Source organism: Natator depressus, chromosome 6, assembly GCF_965152275.1.
Source record: "Natator depressus isolate rNatDep1 chromosome 6, rNatDep2.hap1, whole genome shotgun sequence".
NCBI lineage: Eukaryota > Metazoa > Chordata > Testudines > Cheloniidae > Natator > Natator depressus.
The window spans coordinates 94,459,957-94,487,671 of record NC_134239.1 but is presented as its reverse complement, the minus strand read 5'-3'; the positions used below and the strand labels follow the sequence as shown (position 1 = coordinate 94,487,671).

General features: G+C 43.3%; 1 protein-coding gene across 1 annotated transcript in view; it reads left to right on the top strand.

The window, feature by feature from the left end:
- SEL1L (SEL1L adaptor subunit of SYVN1 ubiquitin ligase) overlaps positions 1-27,715 on the top strand; it is a 58,180-nt gene that overhangs the window by 9,409 nt on the left and 21,056 nt on the right. The window contains exons 2-11 of the mRNA XM_074956071.1: positions 2,613-2,650; positions 4,864-5,089; positions 8,696-8,863; positions 10,151-10,256; positions 19,423-19,585; positions 22,675-22,728; positions 22,808-22,867; positions 24,207-24,288; positions 24,964-25,118; positions 26,222-26,278. Coding sequence (XP_074812172.1) covers positions 2,613-2,650; positions 4,864-5,089; positions 8,696-8,863; positions 10,151-10,256; positions 19,423-19,585; positions 22,675-22,728; positions 22,808-22,867; positions 24,207-24,288; positions 24,964-25,118; positions 26,222-26,278 — 1,109 coding nt within the window. The remainder of the gene's footprint in view (positions 1-2,612; positions 2,651-4,863; positions 5,090-8,695; positions 8,864-10,150; positions 10,257-19,422; positions 19,586-22,674; positions 22,729-22,807; positions 22,868-24,206; positions 24,289-24,963; positions 25,119-26,221; positions 26,279-27,715) is intronic.

Sequence of the window (27,715 nt, the reverse complement as noted above, 5' to 3'; positions counted from 1 at the left end):
TACGGTAGTTTTATAATTTCCTACTGCCATTATTGAATCTGCCAGGGCAAGGCCTGAGTGCGTCAGGAATGAACCATGGTACTTATCTTTCATGACAGGAAGTCAGACTAAGTGAAAAAGGGCAAGGGCAGCAACGTCTAGTAGCTGACTTCTAACACTGGCTATTGCATGGCAGTAAACTGTAGTGCAGGGGTCGGCAACCTATGGTACACGTGCCAAAGACGGCACGTGAGCTGATTTTTAATGGCACACTGCTGCCTGCTGAGTCCCAGCCACCAGCCCCGCTCAGCCTGCTGCCGAACTCAGGCTTGGACCCCGGCAGGCAGCAGCGTGCCATTAAAAATCCTGCCCATCCCGGCGCACTCTTCTCTGCCCCCCTCCCACCCTTCCCGTGGGGGCAGGGTGAAGAAGCTTGGTCCTGCCGGATGCTGCTGCAGGGCAGACAAGCTCTCCCCTCCCCCGACATGCTGGGTTCCTGCCCCATCTCCTCTCCATCCCTGCCACTGATCAGCTGATGGCCCTTGCAAGGGAGGGGGAGAAGTGGAGCCGCAGTGAGCTCGCTGCTCCGGGGAAGAGGTGGGGACAGGGCCTTGGGGAATGGGGGTGGAATCAGGGCATATCCCCTCCAGCCCCCTGCCGTGAGCCGCTCTGGGCAGGGGGCTGGGACCACCCCACAATCCTAGCCCACACCCCCAGCCCTCTGCCCTGACCCCTGCACCCCCCCCACATTCCCAGCCCCCCCCATGCCCTGACTCCTGCACCCTCCTCACACTCCCCCAGCCCTCTGCCCTGACTCCTGCAGCCCCACACATTCTCACCCCCCCCCACATTCCTACCTGCACCCCTCACACCAAATGGGAGCTGCCCAGGTAAGCACTCCACACCTAAACCTCCTTCCCCAACCCTGGGCCCCCTCCCTCATTCTAGCTCCTGGCCAGATCCTACACCCCAACCCCCAGCTATGTGCTCAGTGCACTCCCACCCTCAGCTCAGTGCAGAGAGAGAGGAAGAGAATGGGCTAGAACCAGGGAGAAAGTACGTACCCACTCTGTGTGGGCAGGGCTGGGATCCCAGGCCGTCAGCGGGCTGATTGGGGCCGGCAGGAGCCGGCGGACGAAACCCCAGACCGGCAGCAGGCCGAGTGGCACCGCGCTGAGCTACTCAGCCCACTGCCGGTCTGGGGTCCCGGCTGCCGGCCCCGCTCAGCCCGCTGCTGGTCTGGGGTTCTGGCTGCCGGCCCCTTGCCAGCCGGGGTCCTGGCCGCAGGCTCCACTCAGCCTACTGCTGGCCTAGGTGAATGGAACCCCAGGCTGGCAGTGGTCTGAGCAGGCCGACAGAATAAGATCAGCATTTTAATTTAATGACGCTTCTTAAACATCTTGAAAACCTTGTTTACTTTACATACGACAATAGTTTAGTTATATAATATATAGACTTAGAGACACCTTCTAAAAAACGTTAAAATGTATTACTGGCACGCAAAACCTTATATTAAAGTGAATAAATGAAATCTCGGCACACCACTTCTGAAAGGTTGCCGACCCCTGCTGTAGTGGTTCCCAGATGGTGTCAGTAGAATCATCAGAGTTGTGAAGTCAATTAAATGTCATGTTCATCACAGTTTCCATCACTTGTTTCAGAGCTATTAGGGATAGAAAATCTGCAAGTATTCAGCCCCTTTGCTGCAGCAGAATGTGATGGCCTTCTGTTGGTTTTCCATCAGCACGTCTTTGCTTCAAAGGCAGTGTGTGTAAGTTAATAGCAGAAATGTTTTATTCTACATGCTATATACATATAGTAGTCCTTAAGTGGCTAATATAGTACTTAGCACTTCAAATAGAATTTTGTGTTCAAGGTATTGAATAGCTATTATTTTATATAAAGCATACCTAAATTGGCGAAAGTGAGGTTTGTCTCTCTGAACTCAGCCTGTTCCACGTCTTCTGCAGTACATTAGATTTCCTGTTCTAAGGCTCTGCAATGCATAATCTGAACATAGTAAGGTGAGTTAAGGACAGACCAGTAGCTTTAACCCTATTTGTCGTGACTCTTGGTTTAAGTGAAATAGTCAATGTTTTAAGATACTGCTGTATTTTGTGGGGTTATCTTGTATTTTTGCTTGTGCAAGTTGTATTTTATGATTAGGTCTCCTCTCATACTTGGGAAGGTCCCACAGATCTCCTCTCATACTTGGGAAGGTCCCACATCATGTGTGACAACTCGAGACTCTTGGTCAAGGAGACTAGTGGAAACAAAAAATAAGAAAAGTTGTTTACAATAGAGTGAATGCATCAACTATACAGGACCTAGGGCAAATCAAGATGAGAAATACAGGAGTCTACAAAACACATTTGAAGCTGCTAAAAATAGATCTATGGTACAATTCTATTTCCCTCTTACGTGAGATCACAAAAACAAACAAGACTGTGCAACTGACCTGTGTGTTCTAGAGTTCCTTGTCCTTTTAGATGTAGTGAACTCAAGAGCTCTAGTATATCTCAAAAGAGTAATGCTAAGCAATATTATTTTGTTCTAGCTAAATTTATTGCTTTTATTTAGGCAATAACACATGTTAAAATAGCTTCTGAACTAATTTTTAAAATTCTTTACAGATGAAGAAGGCGGTCAGGATGAGTCATTAGAATCAAAGGTAAGCAATAAGTCTCACCGAATGATGCGTTCCATTTTCTTCTCCCTCTTTGTGGGACTACTAGAGCAGGAGTTCTCAAACTGGGGGTCGGGACCCCTCAGGGGGTCATGAGGTTATTACATGGGGGGTGGCAAGCTGTCAGCCTCCACCCCAAACCCTGCTTTGCCTCCAGCATTTATAATTAAACACTTTTATATAAAAAAGTGTTTTTAATTTATAAGGTGGGGGGGCGCACTCAGAGGCTCGCTATGTGAAAGTGGTCACTAATGCAAAACTTTGAGAGCCACTGGACTAGAGCAAGGATCTGAAAATCAGAACTCAATGGAGTCTATTTAGGACCTGCCACTAACTTGCTGTATGACCTTGGCCAAGTCACTTAACATCTCGGAGCTTCAGCTCACCTCTTTGAAAAAAGAATATTTGTTACCTCATGCATTGAGGGTTTCGTTAAGTAATACCAATAAAGACCTATGGAAGTATTAGTCATTAAAAATGTAGCATGTGTAAGGCTACGTTTTAGTCATGGGTATTTTTAGTAAAAGTCATGGATGGATCACAGACGGTAAACAAAAAATCGTGGCCCGTGACCCGCCCATGACGTACTATATACCCCTGCCTAAATCTGGTGGGGAAGGAGGGGCGCATGGCCTGGGACCCCTGCTGGTGATGGGGTGGGGGCTGGCAGGCTCCTTGCCTGCCCCCTTGGGTTCCCCAGAAGCAGCGACATGGCCCTCCCTCAGCTCCTAGATCCGTGCACTGACTTCGCAGCTCCCATTGGCTGGGAACCACAGCCAGTGGGGGCGGTGAGGCAGCATGTGGAGCTAGGAGCTGAGGGAGGGACATCGCCACTTCGGGGGAGCCCCCCTGGTAAGCGCCGCCCAGAGCCCTCACCCCCTCCCGTGCCTGAGCCCACTCCCACATGCACCCCAACTCCTGCTGCTGGGAAGGAGGGCGATTGCCCGAGACTGCCCCAGCAGCGGCCGGTGCGGCTGGCCCAAGGGCTGCCCGAGCTGCTCAGGCAGCCCCTGGGCCAGCTGCACCAGTTGCTGCAGAAGTCATGGAGGTCCTGGAAAGTCACGGAATCCATGACACACTCACAACCTTAAGCATAAGGAGAGTTGATTTACTGCAGAGGTAAGGTCATTTTCCCTCTTGTCACACCTTTCATCAAAGCATATCAACGTGCTTTAAAAAACACAAATTTAGCCTTACAGTATATCTGTGAGGTAGGTGATATACCTGTCTTACAGGTCAGGAAACTAAGGCAAAGAGACTAGGTGTGGTGGTTTTTTCCCCACTTCTTTCTCCCTCCTTATTTGGCTGTATTAAAGCTAAAACCCATCAATCTTTAATTCTAGTTCTTTGCTCTAAATGATAGACAACTTGCCTTCTAATTTTTCACTAATATTAGAATATAAATAGGAAATTTTAGGAGAGAGGAAACAAAGAATTGTGGTCAGAGAGTGATAGACTTGAAACTAATATTACAAGCACTAATATTACAAAACTGATAGGGCAAGTGAAGTCCCTTAGTAAGCTTTCAACTAAGTGTAATAGAAAAGCCTGTTACAATTCAGATGGAATATCTCAAACATGAAGTCAAGAACTGGTGGTGGAATACAAGATAGTACAGGAAAAGTTTACCCTTGGAAGGAGAAATTTCAGTCTACTTAGCTGTTTGACATTAGGACAAAGGATTCCCGTTTAGAGAGCCTTATACAGTCAGCTCTCCACTAAACACTTGGGTCCGTGTGTCCAAATTTGACTTTCCTGTGACTTGTGATAGTTTTTTCCCTTAAGTACAAAGGGAACTAGTCTCCTCTTCTGCTATACTTCCAATACTGTCGTTGAGTGCCTTAGCTTTAAACAGGTCATTCCAAATCAGCACAAATGAAGCTCCATTTTTCATATAAGCTGAAGTGATGTGCACACAAATCTGCATGAATGAAGAGCAACCAGTTTTGTGTGAGAGTTTTGGGACATCTCCATTGTGAAAAGAGTTGCTGGGTTTGGTTTTTTTAAGAATTAAAGGGGAAGTGGGGAATAGGGGCTGAAAGGAACAATTCAACACATTTATCTTAACTTCAAGAGTGAGAAGTAACATATTAAGTTCAGTTTCCTGGTAGGCTTCATAAACCAAAAAGGGGTAGACATTGAATAGCAGTAGTCAGTGAGAGGACTAGTCTCCTAAATTCTGCTCTCTTCTTCTCTAGACTTCCTTGCCTTCAGAAGAACAGGTTGGGGACCGCTCCACAGGAACCCGTGTTGTCGCAGGTCAGATCTTCCTTGAGTCAGAGGAATCAGACTCTCCCACTGAAGATGAAGAGCGCTATAGGAGCCAAGAAGAGGAGAAAGAGAGCATGTTGGAGGAGCTTAACTCTCTTGAACTGTCAAACCTATTAAATAAGAACTTGGAAGATGTAGCAAGGCAGAAACCAGGTAACTTTGCTTGAATTTTGCAGGCTTCATGAACCAACAGCAAGAAGCAAAATCAATCTGGAAAAATTTGGGAGATTAGTGGGATCCAGAAATAATCTTCATTTGTCTCAATTGTCTAACTGAATAGGGGGTTTCAGAATGCAATGGTCATTACAGCTTTAATTTTCCCTACCGTAATGTTGGCTAATACCTATATCATTTACTTCAGATGCACTTTAAAATGTTTTCCATAGTTTCTGTTGATTGCACAGCACAAGAAAATTCACTCAAGTTAGAGTGCCTTGCTCCTTTTTTTTTTTTTAAACAACTTGTGAATAGAGAGAACAATCCAAATCCTGAAGTTCTAACATGAACATGACTCATATCTGCTTACTTTGAAGTATAGATTATGATCTAAAGCTTTTCTCTCCCTAGAAATAGTCACTTTTTTGGCCTGATTATAGCTTTGTCATATGGGGAAGAGGGGAAACACTATAAGTGGTCGTCTTATTCTGGTAGTTGATTGTATTTAAATTGAGTTAAATTGAGGAGAGTGGAAGCAAACTTTGACATTGAGGCAAGTTTGTGAATTGACAACTTCTTAGGAGCCGTAGGGCAGTACCTTATTTCATATAAACTAGGGTAACTTTTCAAATAAAAACCATGCCTAGTTGTTGTCAGATCTTCCAGGGAAGCTGAGTAGGAATTGCTTTTTAACTCATAATGAAAAGTTAGAGTTCATCTGATTAATATCCTTGCCTTGCAGCTGGCATTTGGGTATCCCTGACGTAGGCTGATGTACATAAAAAGGAAACAACTTTTTTAATGTGCCCAGAGTAAATTAACTTTTACTCTAACCTTATGGAAAATGGTGATTGTATGGTAACTTAATGTTTAACTCAACACTTTGTCTCTAGCAGTTCTTTTCATATGTCTTTTCACAAATGCAGATTAGTGTGGTGAAAGGAAGCAGTAATTGTGCAGAACTGCCTCTAATAACATCTGCTAACCTCTACCAGCACCATACACTTAAAAAAAAGTGACATTCTATAAAACATCTGTAGCCTCTTGCTAATACAAAATGCTCTACGCTTTTCTTGAGCACTTGTAGATGTTGCTCTAGATGAGTATGACATCGTACAGAGATGAAAGATATTAATGAAGTGGGAAAAGTGAGTAAAAAGACTTTTAGTAGTATGAGCACTTATTGCTAGCCTTCAGATTCAAGCATCATGTTTAGTCAGCCAGGCCTCTTAATTGAAGGTGAAATTTCATTAAGATACTTTGTATCTTCCCATCATAATGTCATAAGAGTGCTTTGTTTTCACATTGTTCAAATCTGATCTGTAAAAATACTTCAGCTGGTTGCCTGGAACATTCCCTACTATAGCAAGATAGCTGAATCCCAGACTAGACTGTGTACAGCCACTTAGATTGTCACCTGAGTAAATATGCTTATTAGCCCGTACTTGATACCTTAATATTTATAAGTTTATAAATAACTTCCTCTTATACTTGCCTCTCATACAAAGTTCATGGTTCCATTTTTCTCCTGTAACAGCACTATCACAGTGTATGGACTGTAGCATCTTGCATTGTTTTAGGTGTTAGTAAAAACACCTGTTTGTGGGAGAAACAAATACTGTGCCCGGATTTAAAATAAAAACAAGAAGGTGGTGCAGGTAAGGAAATAGGATATGGCTAGCTGAATGTTTGACTACTAATATCATAGCTATGCAATAAGGTGTGAGAGAGCCAGTTGTAAACTAATGCCACCATCTAAAGTGCTACATGGTTTGCTTGGTGCATTTTATGTGTTTATTTGCCTTCCTCTGAAGCATCCAGTATTTTCCACTGCTAGAGGCCAGGAACCAGACTTGATGAATCCAGTAGTTTGATCTGGCATGGTAAATTCTATATTCATTGAACTTTAGTCTTGGCCTGTAAAAAGCTGTTGAGTGCCAAGAAGGTGAACTAGTGAGTGGAAGAGGGGGAAATGTTCATTGCTATTGGTTCATATGAAACCATCTTTTGTCTATTTATGCAACTTTGAGAGAGAGGTTCTTTATCATAGTTTCAGTTTTACACTACATTGACCAAGCAGGTGCGACCTAAGCTGACTTAATTTTTTTCCACTTCATTACTATGCCATGTCACCAGTACTTAAAGACCTTTCTAACTTCATAGACTTTAGCATAGTGTTATGTGAAACCAGCTTAGGGGGATAATGCTAAGTAAATTTAGGATTCTTATAAAAAGTGAATGAATATTCTTCCATAGCCGTTTGATTAACATGGTTAGAAGGAGGAAACACCAAAAAAGTAACTTTTAAAACTTCCCCTTGACATGGAAAAAATTGTCAGGCCTTCCAAAATAACTGCAATACAGACAAAATCCAAGTTCTCAACAGGGCTGATGCCAAGGTGCTGAGTTGGTTGGTCACTGATTGTGGACATCTTTTAGTTCAGTACTTGAGCAGGTGACAATAGAATATACATGTAGTCAGTTTAATTCTGCAGACTACTCCAGGATTGGCAGTTATCCATGACTGTTGTGCTAAGCCCCTGTGCCATAGTTGCTGGGGCTGGCCAATAACTGTGTGCATATTCTGAAGAAAAATCATTCTGCCACTAGTTAGTGTGTACCGTTGGTCAAGCAACTAGCTTGCTCACACGTCATTGTCTTCCCAAAAATGAAATCTTTGGAATTGTCCAACATAGCAGTGTTCCTAGTAATTCTAGAAGAAGGCTTGTATGGAAACAGCTTTTTTTTTATAGAGGAGACTTAAACAAAACCTATAAAATAATGTATCTTTAAAATATTATTGATACCACCCAGCATTCAAAAATCATAAGTTTGGCTCACTTTAAAAAAAACAAAATGTAAAGTGTTTTATGGCTTTCTAGTTTCTGAGCCTTCAGGGAGTCGTGTTTTCAAACTTCTTTCTAACCCTGAGGACTAGAAACCTACATTTTTGTTTAAAGTTGAGAGTATCTTTTATTCACATGACTCCAGGAGCCGGGGCTTTAATGAAAATACCAAATTGTGAGACTCATGATTAAATTGTGAGAATTGGCAGTGCTTATAAAATGAGAAGCTTTCATGAAAACTAATAGAAATGTCCTCCACTTTTAAAAAAATCCATAAAAATTCAGTGAGATTTAGATCTAGATATTTCTCTATGATGTTAGAGACTCAAACTGCAGTATTGCACAAGTTAATACATGAGAACCGACAAGTCAAACTTCCTACAACCAAATGTCAGTCTAATCATTCTTTTTCATTTGCCCTAGCTGAGTGAAGAGCAATACAGGAGCACGTAAAATATGGGCACTGGAAGCTAAATTCGATTTTTAAATTCTAGCTTTGATATCTTAAGACTTTTAATAATCTAAAACGGCTAATAATATAGTACAGATAACATTAAAATGTCCTGTCTTTATTTCCCTTTTTATAGTGTTGCATGAATAATGAAACTGCAGCTTAAAGAGTTTGTCTTAGTAAAACTCAGAAACCTGGCATACAAGGAACAGTCCCCTGTGGTGGTGAACAGTTTGTTTGCTACATTGTGAGAGAGACAGATCTCATTCCTGGGTTTTTGTTGTGTGTTTTTTTTTTTTTTTTCAGTTTTGACAGCCATCGGAGGCACTGCAGACAGTGAGCCCTGCCACTTCCCCTTCCTGTTCCTGGAGAAGGAGTATGTAGAATGTACTGCTGATGGGAGGGAAGATGGCAGGCTTTGGTGTGCAACAACCTATGATTACAAGAGAGATCAAAAGTGGGGCTTCTGTGAAAGTGAGTAGCCAGATACATTTCTTTCATCAAAGAATATTTACTGAGCTTAATGGTCTCCTTATCCCTTGTGGGCAAGTGTCCCCATAAACATAAGGTTTCCACAGTAAAAGTAATGGGAAAGGGAGAGCCATCCTAGTGACATAGATGCCTATTCCTACATTATCATGTGGTACTCCCACTTCCTGGGCTCATGGAAACTGAAAGTGACCTTAATGCATAAAATTTGAGAGTTACATGGGGAATTCACTGTATACTTCCCATTGAAGTTGGTGGCTTGCTGCACGAATATGACCCTTTTATCTCTTGCAGAAAGGAAGACAAAATGTGTGTTTGAGGATATTTTCTCTCTTTTATCCCCACCTTCCAGGAGGATGATTTGAGCAGCCTGGTGATAGCAAAATAAATGAAAGACTAGGCAAATGCACAAAAAACGGTGGCTATAAAAACCCAACAGCCCATTGAGACAGCTTTCTCCCTCATTGCCAGCACAACCTCTGTATCTTGTCTTGCAATAACAAGATCATGTGTAGGGCCCTACCAAATTCACGGTCCATTTTGGTCAATTTTACGGTCATAGGATTCAAAAAATTGTAAATTTCATGATTTTACCGATTTTTAAATCTGAAATTTCACGATGTTGTAACTTGTAGGGGTCCTGACCCAAATAATGAGTTGTGGAGGTTATTGTAGTGGGAGTTGCAGTACTGCTACCCTTACTTCTGCGCTGCTGCTGGTGACCGCACTGCCTTCAGAGCTGGGCAGCTGGAGAGCAGCAGCTGCTGGCTGGGAGCCTAGCTCTAAAGTCCGAGGTGCTGCCAGCAGCAGCACAGAAGTAAGGAGGGCATGGTATGGTATTGCCATGCTTACTTTTGTGCTGCGGCTGATGGGGTGCTGCCTTCAGAGCTGGGCGCCCAGCCAACAGCTGCCACTCTTCGGCCACCCAGCTCTGAAGGCAGCACAGAAGTAAGGATGGAAATACCACGACCCCCTTAAAATAACCTTGCAACCCCCCTGAAACTCCCTTTTGGGTCAGGACCTCCAATTTGAGAAATGCTGGTCTCCCCTGTGAAATCTGTATAGAAGAGGATAAAAGCACACAGAAGACCAGATTTCATGGGAGGACACCAGATTTTACAGTCTGTGACGAGTTTGTCATGGCTGTGAATTTGGTAGCGCCCTAATTATGTGGCCAAGGAAGAATCTGCCATGAATACTGGCAAAAACAGACATTTAAGAGACCAGCCTCTTGCATTTGATTTAAACCACTTATCTTTTTTCTTTTTTTAGCTGAAGAGCAGTCTAATAAGAGAAGACAGATGCAGGAAGCAGAGGATGTTTACCAGACTGGGATGAAAATCCTTAACGAGAGCAGTAAAAAGGCACAGAAAAAAGAGTAAGTCCATGCTTGAACATTAACATAGATCTTTCTTGGGGGAAAAATGGATGACTTGGTTTGGTATGATGTCTTGTAACCAGGACACAACTTAATGAGACACTGGGTTTTAGACTTGAGTGATACTAGAAGTTGTATAGATTGAATTTCATATAAGTCAGTCATGTGGCGTTGAGAATAAATGGTAATTGGAGAACATTCACAGGAGCAGAAACTCATGACAGCTTTCTTTGAGTAGATCGACAAAAAGTAGCCAGACTTTTTCCAGCATGGCATGAGTGCAGATAATTCTAACAATGTTCATTGTGCTGCTAAGCAGTGCAATTCTCTACTTCAGCACAGCAACCATTGTTTTTCTCTAGCCATGTAACAAGAGCTAGGCAGGAGGAATTTTTTTTTTTTTCCACACACACAATTTCCAAGATTTAAAAAAAAAAATAAAAAAATAAAAAAAACCATCCTAAAGCAGGACAAACCTAAAACCTTTTGAAATCTTCAACGAAAAACGAGACTCACCCCCCAACAACCTGAGTAGCCAATAGTCCAGTGGTTAGGGTGCTCACATGAGATGTGAGAGACCCAGGTCCAAGTCCATGCTTTGCCTGGTGAGTCCTTAACCACTTGTCTCTGGTTTCATTGAAGCTAATATGTTTACATGAAAAGATTTTGCCAAATCAGTATTTTCTCAGTTAAAAATCAAAAAAAGACTGTCAAAAAATTCCTGGCCCTCTCTCTATACCTAACCTATACTGAGAGCATGAATTGTAGAAACTGTTTTTGTTATAACATGTGGTACCTACTTCAGCAGCAGAGAGGAATATCTTAAAACCGCCCCTGCAGGATGTAACAGCTGCCCTGATATGAACTCTAAAAACTCCATATCTGGATTCACTGACATTTGACATATCCAGTGCCTGTTTGGCACCTTTGACTCTCCTCAAATCTTTTTCCTTTCAACTCAGGATCTCACTGAGTTCTTCAAAGATTAGATTAAAAAGATTCAGTATGACCTTCTCTACGGTTGCTTGATTACCATGAAAGCACTATATATAACTGCTAAGTATTGATTCTATTCTCTGTTCTAGCTAATTAACTCAGTTACTACAATTTAGTTTTGTATAACGTAAATGGATACATGCAAAAGAGGAAACCAAGGAAGAACAAGGGTGAGATGTAACTCTCATTCTGCTCAGTCTGGTTTCTTTGTGCTCCATCCATCTAGTAAATCCAGTTACCACTTCAGATCTGCTCATGACAATTTCTCCTTCAGCAGCAATGTCAGGTAGTTCCGACTTACTGTAAATACTATAAATCATGTGTATTACAGTAGCATCTAGAGGCCACATTTGAGATCAGGGTTTCTTGTTCTAAAGCACTCTACATAGACACCATAAGATACAAAGACCTCCAAAAGTTTAGTGTGGGCAAGACAGAGTATGCGAAAGGCAGTATTATTCCACATGGGAACTGAGGCACAAGAGGCTAAGTGATTTATCCAAGGTCAGGCAGGACATCTTTGACAAAACCAGGAATTGGACTCTGAAAATCTGGTTCCATTCCAGTACCTTAGCTGCAACATCATCCTTCCTTGTGTGCTTTAAATATTATAGGAATTAGTAGCAGTGGTCTTTCAGTTTCAAGTCACTGTACTCCCCTTTCTAAGGATATTAAACATAAGACTACAAGAGAGTGGTGCGAAAGAAACCAACATGGAGCATGAAGCATAAAGACTTATTTACAGGGGAGAAAGGAAGAAGTGCAGAGAATAGGAGGAAAATTGGAAAGCAAACAAATAGGGGAAAAAGGAAGAAGTGAGACAATTTCCTTTAAACCATTCAAGGTAGTTTAATATCTTACACAGATTAAAGTATACAAAACAATTTTTTTATACATTAACCTGTTTAAATAGTACTTTTTGGGGATCACAGTGAAGAGACCTTTTGTCTGTATTTCAACCATGGATCTTGCAAAATCAACAAAACTAATTTAGCAAAAAGGCCTTTTCCCAAAAACTTCTCCTGGTTAATCTGGCTACTTCATTACAACAACAGTAACAACTACATAATCATTTTAGCCCAGTATTTGTATGGAATCCATTGGTGCTTTTAGTTTAAATTGATTTAATATTGAAGTGAATCAAGATAGTTGAGTTGATGCCCTCCGTTTTTTCATGTGACCTATGAAACCACTGTAAAGCACTGGTGATGGTAACTTCACTTTTGTCACTAGATCCTGTGTCTGGTGTCTTCCATTACCAGAACAACAACAACAGAAAAAAATCCTCTGTAGTGTAGTGTCTGACTCTGGGAACTGTTAAAAAGGCTCATGAATAATATTACATTATATGTTAACAGTGTATGTGGAGGATTGTGAACCCATGGATATTCTCTTAATTTGTGGTGGTTTAATCATGTGAGGTTTTGAATATTCTACTGGGTGTGACAGGTTGGATCACAGAAACCTCTTGGGGGTGCCAAGACTACTTCTGCCCCTGCTTTCCCTGCCAGCTTGGGACTCCAGCACCCTGCCTTGTGGAGCCAGACACGCCAGTCTGTTTCAACCCGGACCCAGGGTCTGAACCACATGCCCCAAAGCTGCAGACTTAACTGAAAGCAACTTAAGAAGTGTTCCTGTCTCTAACACTCAGATGCCCAACTCCCAATGGGGTCCAAACCCCAAATAAATCCATTTTACCCTGTAAAAAACTTATACAGGGTAAACTCATAAATTGTTCGCCCTCTATAACACTGATAGAGAGAGATGCACAGCTGTTCTCCCCCCCCCCCCCCCCCCGGTATTAATACATACTCTGGGTTAATTAATAAGTAAAAAGTGATTTTTATTAAATACAGAAAGTAGGATTTAAGTGGTTCCAAGTAATAGCAGACAGAACAAAGTGAATTACCAAGCAAAATAAAATAGAACATGCAAGTCTTATGTCTAAGAAAACTGAATACAGATAAAAACCTCACCCTTAGAGGAATTCCAGTAAGATTCCTTTTACAGACTACTCTCCTTCTAATCTGGATCCAGCAATCACTCACACCCCCTGTAGTTACTGTCCTTTGTTCCAGTTTCTTTCAGGTATCCTTGGGACTGGAGAGGCTCTCTTTAGCCATCTGAAGACAAAATGGAGTGGTCTCCCAGGGGTTTAAATAGTCTTTCTCTTGTGGGTGGACACCCGTCCCTCCCCCTGTGTAGAATCCAGCTACAAAATGGAGTTTGGGAGTCACATGGGCAAGTCACATGTCCATACATGACTCAGAACTTACAGGTAGCAGCCATGGTTCATATGCTACCTTGAACGTCCTCATGTAGACTTCTTATGTGGATTGGAGCCTTCCAAGATCCATTGTGTGTTAAGTGCTTCTTGAACTTAACTTGCAAATTCCTGTCTAAAGAAGCTGACCAAATGCCTTACTAAGATTATTTAAAATCAAACAAGTATATAGCCAATATTCATAACTTTGAATACAACCATGACACATGCATACAAACAGGATGAATATATTCAGTAGATCATAACCTTTACAGAGATATGTTACATGGCATATGTAGCATAAAACATATTCCAATTATGTCATATATACATTCACAAGCATAGTTCCATAAAGCCTTATAGGATGCACCGGCACACCCTTCTCCTGAACTTACTGCCAGAGACTTGGACACTGTCCACGGTGGAGGCAGTACATGTAAAATCCTTGTTTGTCTTTGGTCACGCTCCCTTTCAGTACCTTTAAACCATATGATGTCATTCATAAGTGTTCTAGCAAGTTTTGGGGTTCCTGGTCCCCAGATGCCTGAGAATAGGTTGGGGTGTAGTATTGCTAACAGAATGCAGACAGCAATATCTGTTAAAGTGTAAGTGTCTTGGCATTTAGCCACCAATGCCATGAGGCGGTGTGCCTCAGTTTCCCCTTCTACACAGCAGCATGGGCCTGTTATGCTTTTGCTGCTGTGACAAGCTTCCAGCCTGTTTACAGGTATAGACTGAAAAGTAACATGCTTGTGGGACTGTCTTGTCACCATCCCTAGCATGTACAACAGTTTCTTCCACAAATCAGGTCTGTCCCACGTCTTTACCACGAGTATTAACTCCTTTGTTTTAACCCATAGATGACTTTAGCAAAAGACACCAGATTAACAGCAAATCTACGGTGAACAGGCTTTGTTCACACGATTTAGCTTGTTTGATGCAATTTCCCATTTCTTTGTGCCGCCTGGTAGGCACTCTGATGCAGATTCTTCTGCCTCCTTGGAGAAGGCTTTTAATTCAGGCCTGTGTTTGAGGCTTTGGCAAGGAAAGGGTATACTGCACCCATGCCTGCCCTTGGTCCCCCCCCCCCCCCAGAATTTCTCTGGGCTGGACCCCACTCCCTTGTGAAGTTTCACCCATGCAGAGATTTTTTCCCTCCTGCCTTGAAGAGACAGTTTTATTTCTTACAAGCGTAGCAAGAACAACATCTTTCAATGGGGTACCTTGGATTGGTAAGACCCCTTTTGGACACCCCACTTTCAGTTCCCAAAAGGCTAGCTGGAGGGGGGGGGGTGTCCCCTTACGGGAGATCAGACCCCCAGTCTTCCCTTAAACCCTGATCCACAGGACAGGGGTCTGGCATTTTAAATGCAGATTCTTCACCCTCCTCCTGGGAGAGATCCTCCCTACAAAAGGTGGATGGATTCTCCAGTCCCCCCTCACCTTCGTCTGGGCTCCCATCTGGGTCAGACACTCCTGTGTCTCTAAAAAGGGAAGGTGACCCTAGTCCGTCTGTGGGCTCACAGCTACCAGCTATGACAGACCCTTCACGGGCCAGCAAAATTCCCCCCCTCCCGCCCCCCTTCACTCAGGTTGGGCTTGCTTCCAGCTACAGAGTCCTTCGGGTCTGTTCCCACCACAGTGGTCACCAGGACCCCAAATTCCACCTTCGAGACACATGTCTTTGTGCACCCCAGGGCAGGCCCTGCTGACCTGCAACTTCCTGGCAGTCAGCAGCTGGGGTGGCCCCCTGCCACAAGGTGGTACATTCCCCTCCTCCGGGGAGATGATTATGGGACAGGAGCTGGCTTCTTCCAGCCCCTCCCTCTGGAACTTGCCTTGAGCCTCGGGGCTACAGGAACTGGCCACAACCATCCCTGCCCCCAGAGCTGCATTCTTTACTGCTATGGAGGAATCTAAGAGACACCCTCCTATTCCCCCAGCAGTCCATGTGACCTCCTCCTAAGCATAAGATTCCTTCTCACTGCTAACCAACCCTGGGACAGATTCTGCCACGTTAAAGAAATCATTCCCTAATAGGAACAGTGCAGAATGTGTTGTTTCAGAGTAGCAGCCATGTTAGTCTGTATCCACAAAAAGAAAAGGAGGACTTGTGGCACCTTAGAGACTAACCAATTTATTTGAGCATAAGCTTTCGTGAGCTACAGCTCACTTCATCGGATGCATTCAGTGGAAAATACAGTGAGGAGATTTATATACATAGAGAACAGGAAACAATGGGTGTTACCATACACACTGTAACAAGAGAGTGATCACTTAAGATGAGCTATTACCGGGGGGGGGGGGGGACCTTTTGTAGTGATAATCAAGGTGGGCCATTTCCAGCAGTTGACAAGAATGTCTGAGGGACAGTAGGGGGTGGAGGCGGGGAATAAACATGGGGAAGTAGTTTTACTTTTTGTATTGACCCATCCACTCCCAGTCTCTATTCATGCCTAAATTAATTTTATCCAGTTTGCAAATTAATTCCAATTCAGCAGTCTCTTGTTGGAGTCTGTTTTTGAAGTTTTTTTTGTTGAAGAATTGCAACTTTTAGGTCTGTAATCGAGTGACCAAAGAGATTGAGATCCAACTGGTTTTTGAATGTTATAATTCTTGACGTCTGATTTGTGTCCATTTATTCTTTTACGTAGAGACTGTCCGGTTTGGCCAATGTACATGGCAGAGGGGCATTGCTGGCACATGATGGCATATATCACATTGGTAGATGTGCAGGTGAACGAGCCTCTGATGGTGTGGCTGATGTGATTAGACCCTATGATGGTGTCCCCTAAATAGATATGTGGACACAGTTGGCAACGGGCTTTGTTGCAAGGATAGGTTCCTGGGTTAGTGGTTCTGTTGTGTGGTTGCTGGTGAATGTGTGCCACTGTTGCGACAGTCAGCTCAGTCTGCAAAGTCCTAGTTTGCATGTGTACTTTAGCTAAAGGTGCAAGGACTTTGTAACCCCCCACCAGCTCTAATTCTGCCAGTTCCCCTGGCAATAAATCCTTCTCCTGGATCAGGTCCCTCCTGACCACAGAAATCTCGGCACCTGTGTCCCTCAATCCAAGAAGCACTTTACCATTGATTTTAACAGCATGCATATGCTCATTGCTTGGTTGTGTGGAAGCAACCTTTACAAATCCTGTGTTGAAAGAGGCAGCAGCTTCATGTGTTAATTGCTGCCTGTTTCCACTCAGAAAGGGACACTTATTCCTCAGGTGCTCAGCGGACTTACAATGATTGCACCTCTTGGACCCCTATGCTTGTACAGGAAATTTGGGACGAGTAACAGGGAATGGGGAGGTGAACGCCCACCCTCCTTTTTCCCAGGGGTAAAATGGTGATTCTACTTTCCCCCAACCTTGTACTCCTCTGCCAGTGTTTTATGTTTAATTGCAGCTTGCTTGCTCATAAGAGTCCGCATACCCAGCTAATTCAGCCACTGCAGTCACTTTTTTGTCCCACAAATACTGTTTTACATCGTCACTGCACATATTCAGGAATTGTTCCTGGGTAACCAAATCACACATTTCTTCCAAGCTTCTAATGCCTTTCCCCCTCACCCATTTATCTACCAAATTTCTCATTTCATTTACATAAGCCACATTACTTAATCCAGATCCCTTGTCAAGACTCCTGAATTTAACCCTGTAGGTTTCAGGTGTAACTCGAAACTGTTTCAAAACCAGTTCCTTAAATTTACCATAGTTTGAAGCATCATCAGTAGGTATCATATTGAATATGTCCAGAGTTCTGCCAGTCAATTTTGCTATCAATGTGATCATCTTTTGATGTTCAGGGATCTCATGGAGGATGCACAGTCTCTCAAAGGTGATGAAATATTCGGCAGTATCGCTGGATTCATCATACTGTGGACATAGTCGCTCTCATTTGTGGATTTTTGGGGCAGTGGAGCCAGCAGCTGGAGGGTTTTCTCTCCAACTCCATAACAACCAGTTCATGCTTCTGGGCCTCCACAGCTCTCTTGTGGGCAGCCTCCTCTGCATTAATGTCTAATTGTCTTAATTCCATCGGTCTCTTATGTTTGTTTTTCTTTCTCTTTTGCTTCCAGTCTAGCCAGCTCTAGTTTAGTAGCTGCTTCACTGGTAGTCATTTTTCTGCTTTCTTGTGCTGGGCCACGCCCCTTCTGCAGTTTACTGAAACTGGGATGTACTCAGCTCAGGGGCTTCTTAGAGACAGAGACTTTCGCAGCCAGGGCCGGCTCTAGGCACCAGCAAAGCAAGCAGGTACTTGGGGTGGCACATTTGCAAGGGCAGCATTGGGGCTATCCTTTTTTGCTTGTGGGCCGGCCCTGCAGGCGCTCAACCAGGTAGATGCTGTCCTGACCCCCAAGCTGATGCTGAAGTCCAGGTGGAAGAGCCGCAGTGGGTGGCCAAATCTGGCCCTGGGTCTGGGGTCCAGCAGCAGCGCAGGGGGAGCCCTGGGGCCACTGTGGTTCGCACCGCCGGCTGAGCCATCCAGCGGGCTCCGACACGTGGAGCGCAGGACACTCGGGCTGGGGCCCACCCTGTGGGGCGCATGGAGCTGCCTGCAAGTGCTGCAGCCGGGGCCGGGCGAAGCAGCCAGAGCCGCCCAGGGGCTACGGCTGAGCGACCAGAAGCAGCAACAGCGTGGCCACAGAGGGGACCGGTGCCCGGGGCGCTGCCGTGCAGGGCCCGTGTCCCGCTCTCCAGGGCTCCGCTCCCCGCCAGCCGCTCCCTCTGGGGCTGCCCTGCCCCGGCTCCTCAGCCCCCTGCTGGGGTGTTCCTCCAGGCTCTGCCCTCCCAATTCCCAGCCGTTCCTGGAGGTGGGAGCCTCGGCTGGAGGGACCCTGGGCTGAGGCGCGGCCCAGGAGCCCCACTGCTTACCCTGACCTTTCCAGTGCTGGACCGGCTGGAAGCGAGGGGGGAGCCGGCCCTGCATGCGCTCAACCAGGTAGATGCAGTCCCGACCCCCAAGCTGATGCTGAAGTCCAGGTGGAAGAGCCGCAGTGGGTGGCCAAATCTGGCCCTGGGTCTGGGGTTCAGCAGCAGCGCAGGGGGAGCCCTGGGGTCGGGAAGGAGTCGGGGGGATGCAGCCTCCACCCCCACTACTGTCATGAGCGGGATGCTGATGACCTGCCCTGGGAGCGAGTTACCAGTGACCCAGGGCTGGGGCGGCAGGGGGGGTGGGGGTGCGAGCCCAGGGGAGAGGGCACTGGTGGGTGCGAAAGGGGGAAACCCAGAGCTAGGGCAGCAGGGGGTGCGGGTGGGGTTGGGGGAGAGCCGAGGGCTGGGACAGCCAGGGAGAAAGGGGGGAGCCCAGAGCTGGGGTGGAGGGCAGCCAGAAATGTTTTTGCTTGGGGTGGCAAAAAAACCTAGAGTTGGCCCTGTTCGCGGCGTCCAGTGTTCAGCCTTTTTGGGCAATTTGCAACCTGTGCAGTTGTAGCTTGTTCTGATCATCACTTTTATTTATTTTGCTTCTTTTTCTGTCCCTACTTCCCTTACCCAAAATAAGCAAACAGAAAATAACAAACCAGTAACCACTTTGTCTGTTCTCCAGCCACCACACTTAAAACTCATTTAAAAACACTACTACTCGAGACCCTGGGTCTGTGTTGGAGCAAACTGGCATGTCTGGCTCAACAAAACAAGGTGCTGGAGTCTCAAGCTGGCAGGGAAAGAAGGGAAAGAAGTAGTCTTGGCACATCAGTTGGCAGCCCCAAGGGGGTTTCTGTGATCCAACCCCTCACACTGTGTTTAAAAAGGAAAATGCCTGCAAATTAGGTAGTGATGGATATAGAATGATGATTAGGACAGAGTGAGGCAATGAAAAGTTTCCCCTGTACCTTTTAGCTTTACTGATAGAACTTGTTTTGTTTGTTTAAAGGTAACTAAACCTATAATTACATTCTTCTTTAAGAGCATATCAGTATCTTCTGAAAGCAGCTGACATGAACCATACCAAGGCAATGGAAAAAGTATCTTATGCTCTATTGTTTGGGGATTACCTGAAGCAAAACATCCAGTCTGCTAAAGAGCTGTTTGAGAAACTGACTGAAGAGGGATCTCCTAAAGGGCAAACGGTATGTATGCTCTAAAGCAGTAGTCCCCAAACTGTGGGAAATGCCTGTCTAGGGGGGTGCAGAAGAATGTTTGGGGGGATGCAGCAGGGCCTTGGCCAGTCCCCAGGGGGGTCAGGGAGGGAGCGCCGCTCAGCCCGATCCAGCCGCGGCTCCATTTCCAGCCTTAGCTGCCGGCTCCTGGCCCCAGTCGTGGCTCCCAGCCATGGCTCTGCTCACGAGGGGACATGGGCAGATTACAGTAGGGAGGCACTGGTCTAAAGGGAGTTTTGTTTAGCATTCATGTTGTCAGCTTCAGCAATGGCCAAGAGCTGGATGGGCCATGGAGACTGACCTCCCCTCTCACCTCTAGAATGGGATGAGAAACGTTGATGGGGGAAGCTGGCTCTGCTTTTCCTTGGGCTATAAATGTTCTGTGGATAAACAGGACTTAAGTCTCTTGGGCTGCAATCCTAGCATCTTTTTTGCTCTTAAATAAATAAATCTGACATCTAGAACTGATGTTTTGACTTAATGACATTTAGAAGGAAATCTTTTTTTAAATCTGTGTGTAAGTAGCGAGTTCTGGTCTGCTCATCGCTTTAACTAACTACCAGCTTGGGTCTAGGTCAGGAAAATACAGGCAGATACAATTTGAAGACTCTAGCCAACCAAATATCTTTTAAACTTCTGAGTCAATGGCCCAGTGCTGTTTGTTTGTTTTGGCTATGGGATTTACATAAAGATAACTGCTGATAGTTAAGCTCTTTCAAGGTTATGTAGGCTCCACTGGGAATTTAACAACTGTTGGATGAAACATAATTGCCCTTTTAGTCACAAACATACATGTTTTAAATTTTCTAGAATTGTGGACTTTTGATTTCAAAGGCTGGAGGTATCAACACAGAATTTTCATTAAATATTTACACATACACTTTATGCAAGGTACCAATATCTGATTGTGAAGGAAAGCCTCATCCTGACACTTTAGACTTTAGTCTGAGATGGTTTTCCCCCCCACATACACTTCTCTCCCTTAATTTCTCTTGTTGCGTCCATCTTCTTCCTCACACAGACCTTAATGTCATTGAAGCACCTGCTCCAAGTAGGAGGCTGAAAAATAGTTTTTGTTAAAATGTCTTTTATAAAAATATATAAACTTCTGGTAATGGAATGGAACACAGCTATTCCTATAAATATAACCATATGCATATACTAATCATATTAAGTGGGATTTTTTTGTTCTAAAAGTGCCTGTGCTAGTCTAAAGGCATTATACAGTCTAAACATATGACCAGTAATGTATTACTTCAAAGATCTCCTGCCCCATTCAAGTAAACTCCCTCACTCCACTCCATAACCTAATTCAACCCCTCCTCCTGGAATCTTAGAACACCAATATTAAGAGAACAAATTTCACAGCATGCTCCATCATACGAATGCAGGTGATTCAAAGGCTTGTTAGCAGCACTCAAGTTTGTTTGTAACTTGTCTAAAGGGTACGACTATTGTTTGAACCGGTTGTCTAAATTAGTATTGTTCCCCTTCCCTTACTCCCCAGCCCTGGCACAAACACAATAGGTTTTTCAGAGCTAGCAGTCAGGCTCACTGAATTTGTTATCAATGTGTTTAGCAGCTCTGAATATCTTGAGAGCAAATTTTTCAGTGACTCTTACGGTGTAGGGCTGCTAAGTACTGGAAATATCAGCAGGAATACTTAATCTTTTTTTTCAGTTACTAAAGACTGTCCTACAACAAGGAATTCTTGAGGGAGAGAGCTAGTGCATAGGCCCCTTATTCATCTAGTATTCATACTGCAGTACCGTCGCTACCATACATCTACACTAGAGGTTTTTAAGTGCAATTACATATTTGATTGTGGTTACAGATGTCTGTAGATTAGTATTTATAAACCTGTTGGCTATCAATTAACTCTAGTTAAAAACAGTACTATAGACAAACGCTCTGAGATCCTGTCTCCACAATTTCAGGCAGTGAGGTGCAGATCAAGACTGATGCATGATTCATGATTCACCCGTAGCTTTGCTACTTTTGAAATACTGTATGCAGCCATCACCGATAACTGATCAGCTGGTGTGGCTTCTGGTTTTGGTGGAATTATATTAACTGTTTGCTGTAGGTGAAGTCTCTTGATTATCCTAACATGTCAAACTGTGGAAGTTAGCTCTTACAGTGTCACACACAAATATATCTTCTGTGTTCTCCCACACAGCTGTACCAGGTGGCAGAGCTAGAACAATACTTTTATTTTTGTTTTTTCCTCAGAAAGTTTTAGATGTCATAACTAATTTTACAATCGCAAATGATTACTACCCAGCAGCAAAACTGATCATATACAAATAATGAATTAGCTCAGCTAGCCAGTAAATTAAAGCAACACACCTGCCCCCGGGATATACACTCAAACTCTGCCCGGCCAGATTTATGTCAAATAGATTTTGCAGCATATCTGAAAATCCATCAGCTCTGGGCTATTTTGAACCAAGGTGGGGAGAAAGTTCCACAGTCCCAGAGCCCTCTTGGAGAACACCGTGCCAACAGCTCCTTCTCTGTATAGAACTTAATTTTTTGTATAGAGCATTGAAAATTAAGTAGTCCTCGCAAAACAGTCCATGTGAGAGAGAAATTATTTCTGTTTTACTAATGAGGAAACTGAGGCATAGGTTAAGGTGCTTGCCTAAGGCAACTCAGCAAGTATGTCAGTCATTATTAGATCTCTTGAGTCTTTGGCTTGCAGCTCTACACTCCAGTGGATACTACACAGCACTGCCTCTTCTAGAACATAAGAGAAATCCATGGTAGCCTACTTGACCTTGGAGAAATCATGTACTTTATATTTAAAAATAAAACCTGTTGCAACTGAATTAGACATGGGTGTTACCCAAATAAAGTGGATTTTTTGGTCTGCTTATATGCACTCAAGTACCCTTTGTGTTTCCCAGGTCACTGCAACTTCATAGCAGTATAGGTTTCTAAACTGTGACAAGTCCTTTTTCTTGTCATTTTAAACATATTTACCTTTTTATGTTCCTAGTCTACAAACCTAATCCTAAAACTTCCAAACATTCATTGGCTTGTATTTTTAATTTCAGGCTCTTGGATTTCTCTATGCATCTGGCCTTGGTGTCAATTCCAGTCAAGCTAAGGTAACTCTGTCAATTCTTCGCTTTTGCTTTTATTTCATTTCAGATGCAAATGATTAAATATCTTCTATTCTTATTTTAGGCCCTGGTTTATTACACTTTTGGAGCTCTCGGAGGAAATCTGATAGCGCACATGTTTTTAGTAAGTGAGATTTCATAGCTAATTCACAGAACTAAAGTTAATAGAAATGCTCCTTTTTTATCTAATTTTATATCTCGATTATTAAGATCATGAATGTTTTATATTCTAAACACCTAAAAGTGTAGGTGCTCAGTTTGTATACACATGCTCTAGTGTTTAAAGTGCTTTTTCTTGCCTACGCATTCCATTACTTTTTTAATACAGAAACCTTCCACAGAAGGTGGAAGCTAATGCTTAGGACTGGAGTCTCCTTTCACAACTGTTTTGCCCTTATTTATCTCCAGGGATTTCAATGGAGTTACTCCAGAGTTACACTGGTATAAATGAGAGGAGACTCAAGCCCTTAAAAACCAAAGCAAGATCTTGTTTTTCTCCAACTGCACGTATAAAACCCACAAATAGACTATGATATATAAGATGCAAAGCCTTTAAACAGAATATGTTAAATTGTTGCTCTTGAGGCATGAAAATCTGTTTAGTTGTTTTGTGTGATTTAAAACACAAGGCTCATTGGCTACACTTGCATTCATTTGTAGGGCCCTACCAAATTCACAGCCATGAAAAATGCATCATGGACTGTGAAATCTGGTCTCCCCCCATGAAAACTTGTCTTCTGTGTGTTTTTTACCTTGTACTATACAGATTTCATGGGGGAGACCAGCATTTCTCAAATTGGGGGTCCTGACCAAAAGGGAGTTGCAGATGGGTCACAAGGTTATTTTAGGGGCGTTGTGGTATTGCCACCCTTACTTCTGCGCTGCCTTCAGAGCTAGGGTGCTAGAGAGTGGCAGCTGCTGACTGATGGCCCAGCTCTGCAAGCAGGAGTGCAGAAGTAAGGGTGGTAATATCATATCATATGCCATCCTTTCTTCTGTTCTGCTGCTGGAGGCGGCTCTGCCTTCAGAGCTAGGCTCCCGGCCAGCAACCGCTTCTCTCCAGCTTCCCAGCTCTGAAGGCAGTACCGCAACCCCCCTACAATAACCTTCTGACACCGCCCCCCCACCCCAAAACTCCTTTTTGGGTCAGGACCCTTACAATTACAGCATCAGATTTAAATAGGTGAAATCATTAAGTTTACAACTTTTAAAATCCTATGACCATGAAATTGACCAAAATGGACCATGAATTTGGTAGGGCCCTATTTATTTGTGTTAGGACTAACTGGCTGACATCCCAAAAATCCTTCTGACCTTGTATTTAACAGTACGTCTAATCTTAAGCATTTCTTCTGCTGTGAAAAGTTGATGAAAGTCACATGAGTGCATCCAGCTATTTAACTGCATAAATGTCCAGTAAGTGGCTGTATAACTGATGGTTCCTTGCTTTTGTATCTTTGCAGGGTTACCGGTACTGGGGTGGGATAGGAGTCCTTCAGAGTTGTGAATCTGCTCTCACTCACTATCGACTTGTGGCTAATCATGGTAAAAAAAAATTCATATTAACGAAGGAGCAAATCTAGAATTACCTACAATATTTGTCTGGGCATACTTCAAAATATTTAGAATTTTATTTTCTTCCATTAGTTGAACACACTGGTAGGTTAGCTCTTACAGATATTGTAGACCAATTTATGATAACTTGTTTTCCATGTATAACCTTTAAATTTAAAGTTTTAATTCTGAAGGATACCAAAGTACTTCAAATTGATATTCCCAGGCAGAATTAATCTTATAAATTAACTGATTTTTCTAGAAAAACTTAATATGTTTTTGTATTTATTTCAAAAACATCCTTTGAATTCTGGAAATTCAGAGTTAAGGTTTGTTGTGGAACCTAACCTGTCTTGCACTGTGCACCATCCGTGTACGGCAGAGTCACAACCAAAACTGTCTACTCCCCTTTATCATGTGCCTACAATACACAAAATCATAGCATAACTAGTTTGTTCTTGAGAAGTACTTACTCTAATATACCGGCCCATATGCCCAGTTTATGGGATCTGAGTGAATGTTTGATTTCGATAAAACCAGTCTTTTTGGTGGTGTGCCAAAAATGTAGCTCTCAGTTGAAAGTTGTCTGCAAATGGCTTACTTTATATGTCTTTGTATGTTAACTTCATGTTGCTTTCCTTGTTCTTCTCATCTTCTTGTCACCAGTGGCTAGCGATATATCTCTGACAGGAGGCACAGTTGTGCAGAGAATTCGCTTGGCAGATGAAGTGGAAAATCCAGGAATGGCCAGTGGGATGCTGGAGGAAGATTTGATTCAATATTACCAGTTTCTAGCAGAGAAAGGAGATGTACAAGCACAGGTATGATCAGTGTGACACAGTGGGGTGGGACTCTTCCAGAGGCTGTTGGAGCAGTTGTAAATGTGTGAAGCTCTCAAGAATCCAGTTTCTTCTTTTGCTCCCAGACCAACATGGTTACTAGAGCTGATCAGAAATTTTTCATTGAAACGTCTTTTGATGGAAAATAGCTTTCTGATTATATTTTTGTTCTCTTAAAATTTTCAGGTATTTGTTGAGAAACCAAAACGTTCTTGGTTTTCAAACTTAAAAACTCCACCAATAAAAACTGACGAACACAAATTTTTTTTGGGGGGGGGGGGTGCTTGGAAAATAAAATTCCTTTTTTGATCAGCATTCTAATGGTTGCTTTCCTCACACCTTGAGGAGGAGAGAGCTTTGCAACACTCCAACTCCTCTGGCCAGTTTAAGAGCAGAATTGGCTGTTCTGGAGGGAGCCTTGGCCAGAAGGACTGTCAGAGTGCAGGGCCTTCAGGACAGAGGAGCAGAGGACTGCTGAGGGCCTTGGAGAGACCAATATGACCATAGTTAGGTATCTTGTCTGTGGTTGTAAGGTGGCTAGATTTAACTAGAAGAACTGTCGTGTGCAACCATCAATGTTCTCCATCCCCCTTTGTTGCTGTTTTCTGCCTCTGTTCAGTAGAACCCAACAGAATTCTACGTAGCACTAATGTTACATTAGAAATGTTCACCCTAAGGAATAAACATGGCACACTGGAGTGGCCTTTGGACTAACAACATACCAACCATGTATGGCAGCAGTGACACAGTTAAGTAGAAGGATTGAGAAGATATGATTTTTTTAAAACTAAGGTAACAAATTCAAAGATGTTCGATCTTTTTTTTTATATCGTAACAAGGATCTTAAACCTGGAGGAGCTAACTCATTTGCTTTAGCCTTTTGCCTCAAACTGTGGTGGCTACTAAAGCAGAATAATTTTTGTTTTCAAGCTTATTTCCTTTCATCTTTATCTCTGATAAACAATTTGGTATGCTGTTTGCTGAGCATGTGATTAATTTATTCAATTTGTAATTGTATTGCTTGTGTATAAAGCTTCTGTATACAGGGACACACAATGCGTTTAGTTTTTGTTTTCGTTTTTCAGGTTGGCCTTGGGCAGTTACATTTACATGGAGGAAGAGGAGTGGAGCAAAATCACCAGGTATCCATTTTACATCATTGCTGGCCTTTAGTGATAAATATAATGATTTACAAGAGTAAATTGTCTAGTCCTCCTGAAAAACTAAAACTGTTGTCTAAATGTTGGGTTGATACAGCAATTGTGACTGGCTTTCTTAGCTAGTTGTATGCACTATTCTGATTGGTAGAAGGACCAGATTCTCTCCCTGTTTACACATTAGTTGAAGACATTGGAGATTAAGTCAAAATACATGGCGCAAGATTCCTGTACATAAGAGACAACACACTTCATTGCACATCTCAGTGACTGAGCTTTTGCATGCATAAGAGGCTTTTCGTGGTGCGCTGATGCATAGATTTGAAATTAGAATCTGGCCCTTGTTGTTTACAAGAATTGTTGCTATACAATAAATATACTCTTTCATGGTTGAATAAGCAGCAAATGGATGTGTGGCTTTCAGTACTGCCAGGTGTTCACAATTCCCAGCTCATTGCTGGGTTGGCTTATGCAATAGGAAGAAATTGACTTGCTGCAAAGGCAGGCAGAATTTTTAAAAAGCTTATGTGATGGTAAGTGAAGATCTTATGTGTAACCCATAAGACTCAGAGTGGGCATGTCATGAAGATGATTATTCCAGACTAATTCCCAATAAGAGTGAATGAACTCTGCAGTTGTTTTTAAATCAACTGAAAACAAACAAAAACATCCTTTGTTCAGCATTGTTTTTGATCCATATGTATCTTTCAGACTGGGCACAGCCACAGAGTCTGCACTGAAGATGAAGGCAATTTGAAATACCTAACATGGAGTTTTGTAACTGCCAGAGTGATAGTGTTCCCACTCGCCTCTCAAGTATCAATCAAGAATTTATAACCAAGGAGGCCTCTTAGAGCCAGCAGCTCTAAGTCAAACTGAACTTTAAGTTTAGCTGATTTAAATGAGTTTTCCCTAGTGACATCAAACAATCCTGGGTATTCAGCTCAGAATAGTACAAAATCAGATCTAAATATCTACCCAGACTGGAGAATGTCCTACGGACACACATGTCCCTGCAATTAAGTTTTTTGGGATGAGTTAGGCTAGGCTAGTAGGGCTCAGCTGCATAGACTGCTCACAACTGGAAAAATGAGGCATCACCTCCCTGAATTTTGGGGGAATGCCAGGCCCAGAGTGGCTGCTGGTCTAGGTATGCAAATTATGTGGGGGGAACCTCCTATTACATATATTTAATCATTCAGTGGACTTGGGCAAACTGTCTAAACAGCTCCTGTTTCCCAATAGTGACACTCAACTTAGTGTTAAAATCTTGGTCAGAATTTTGGCCATTCTGTGCTTAAAAAGAGAGAGCCATACTGGAGATAGAGGAAGACCAGAAAGGTTTCATGAATGGCAGGTTGTCCTCAGAACTGTGTGTAGCTTTTTCTATGGCGGGGGGAAAAAATGCACCTGGAGGCAGTG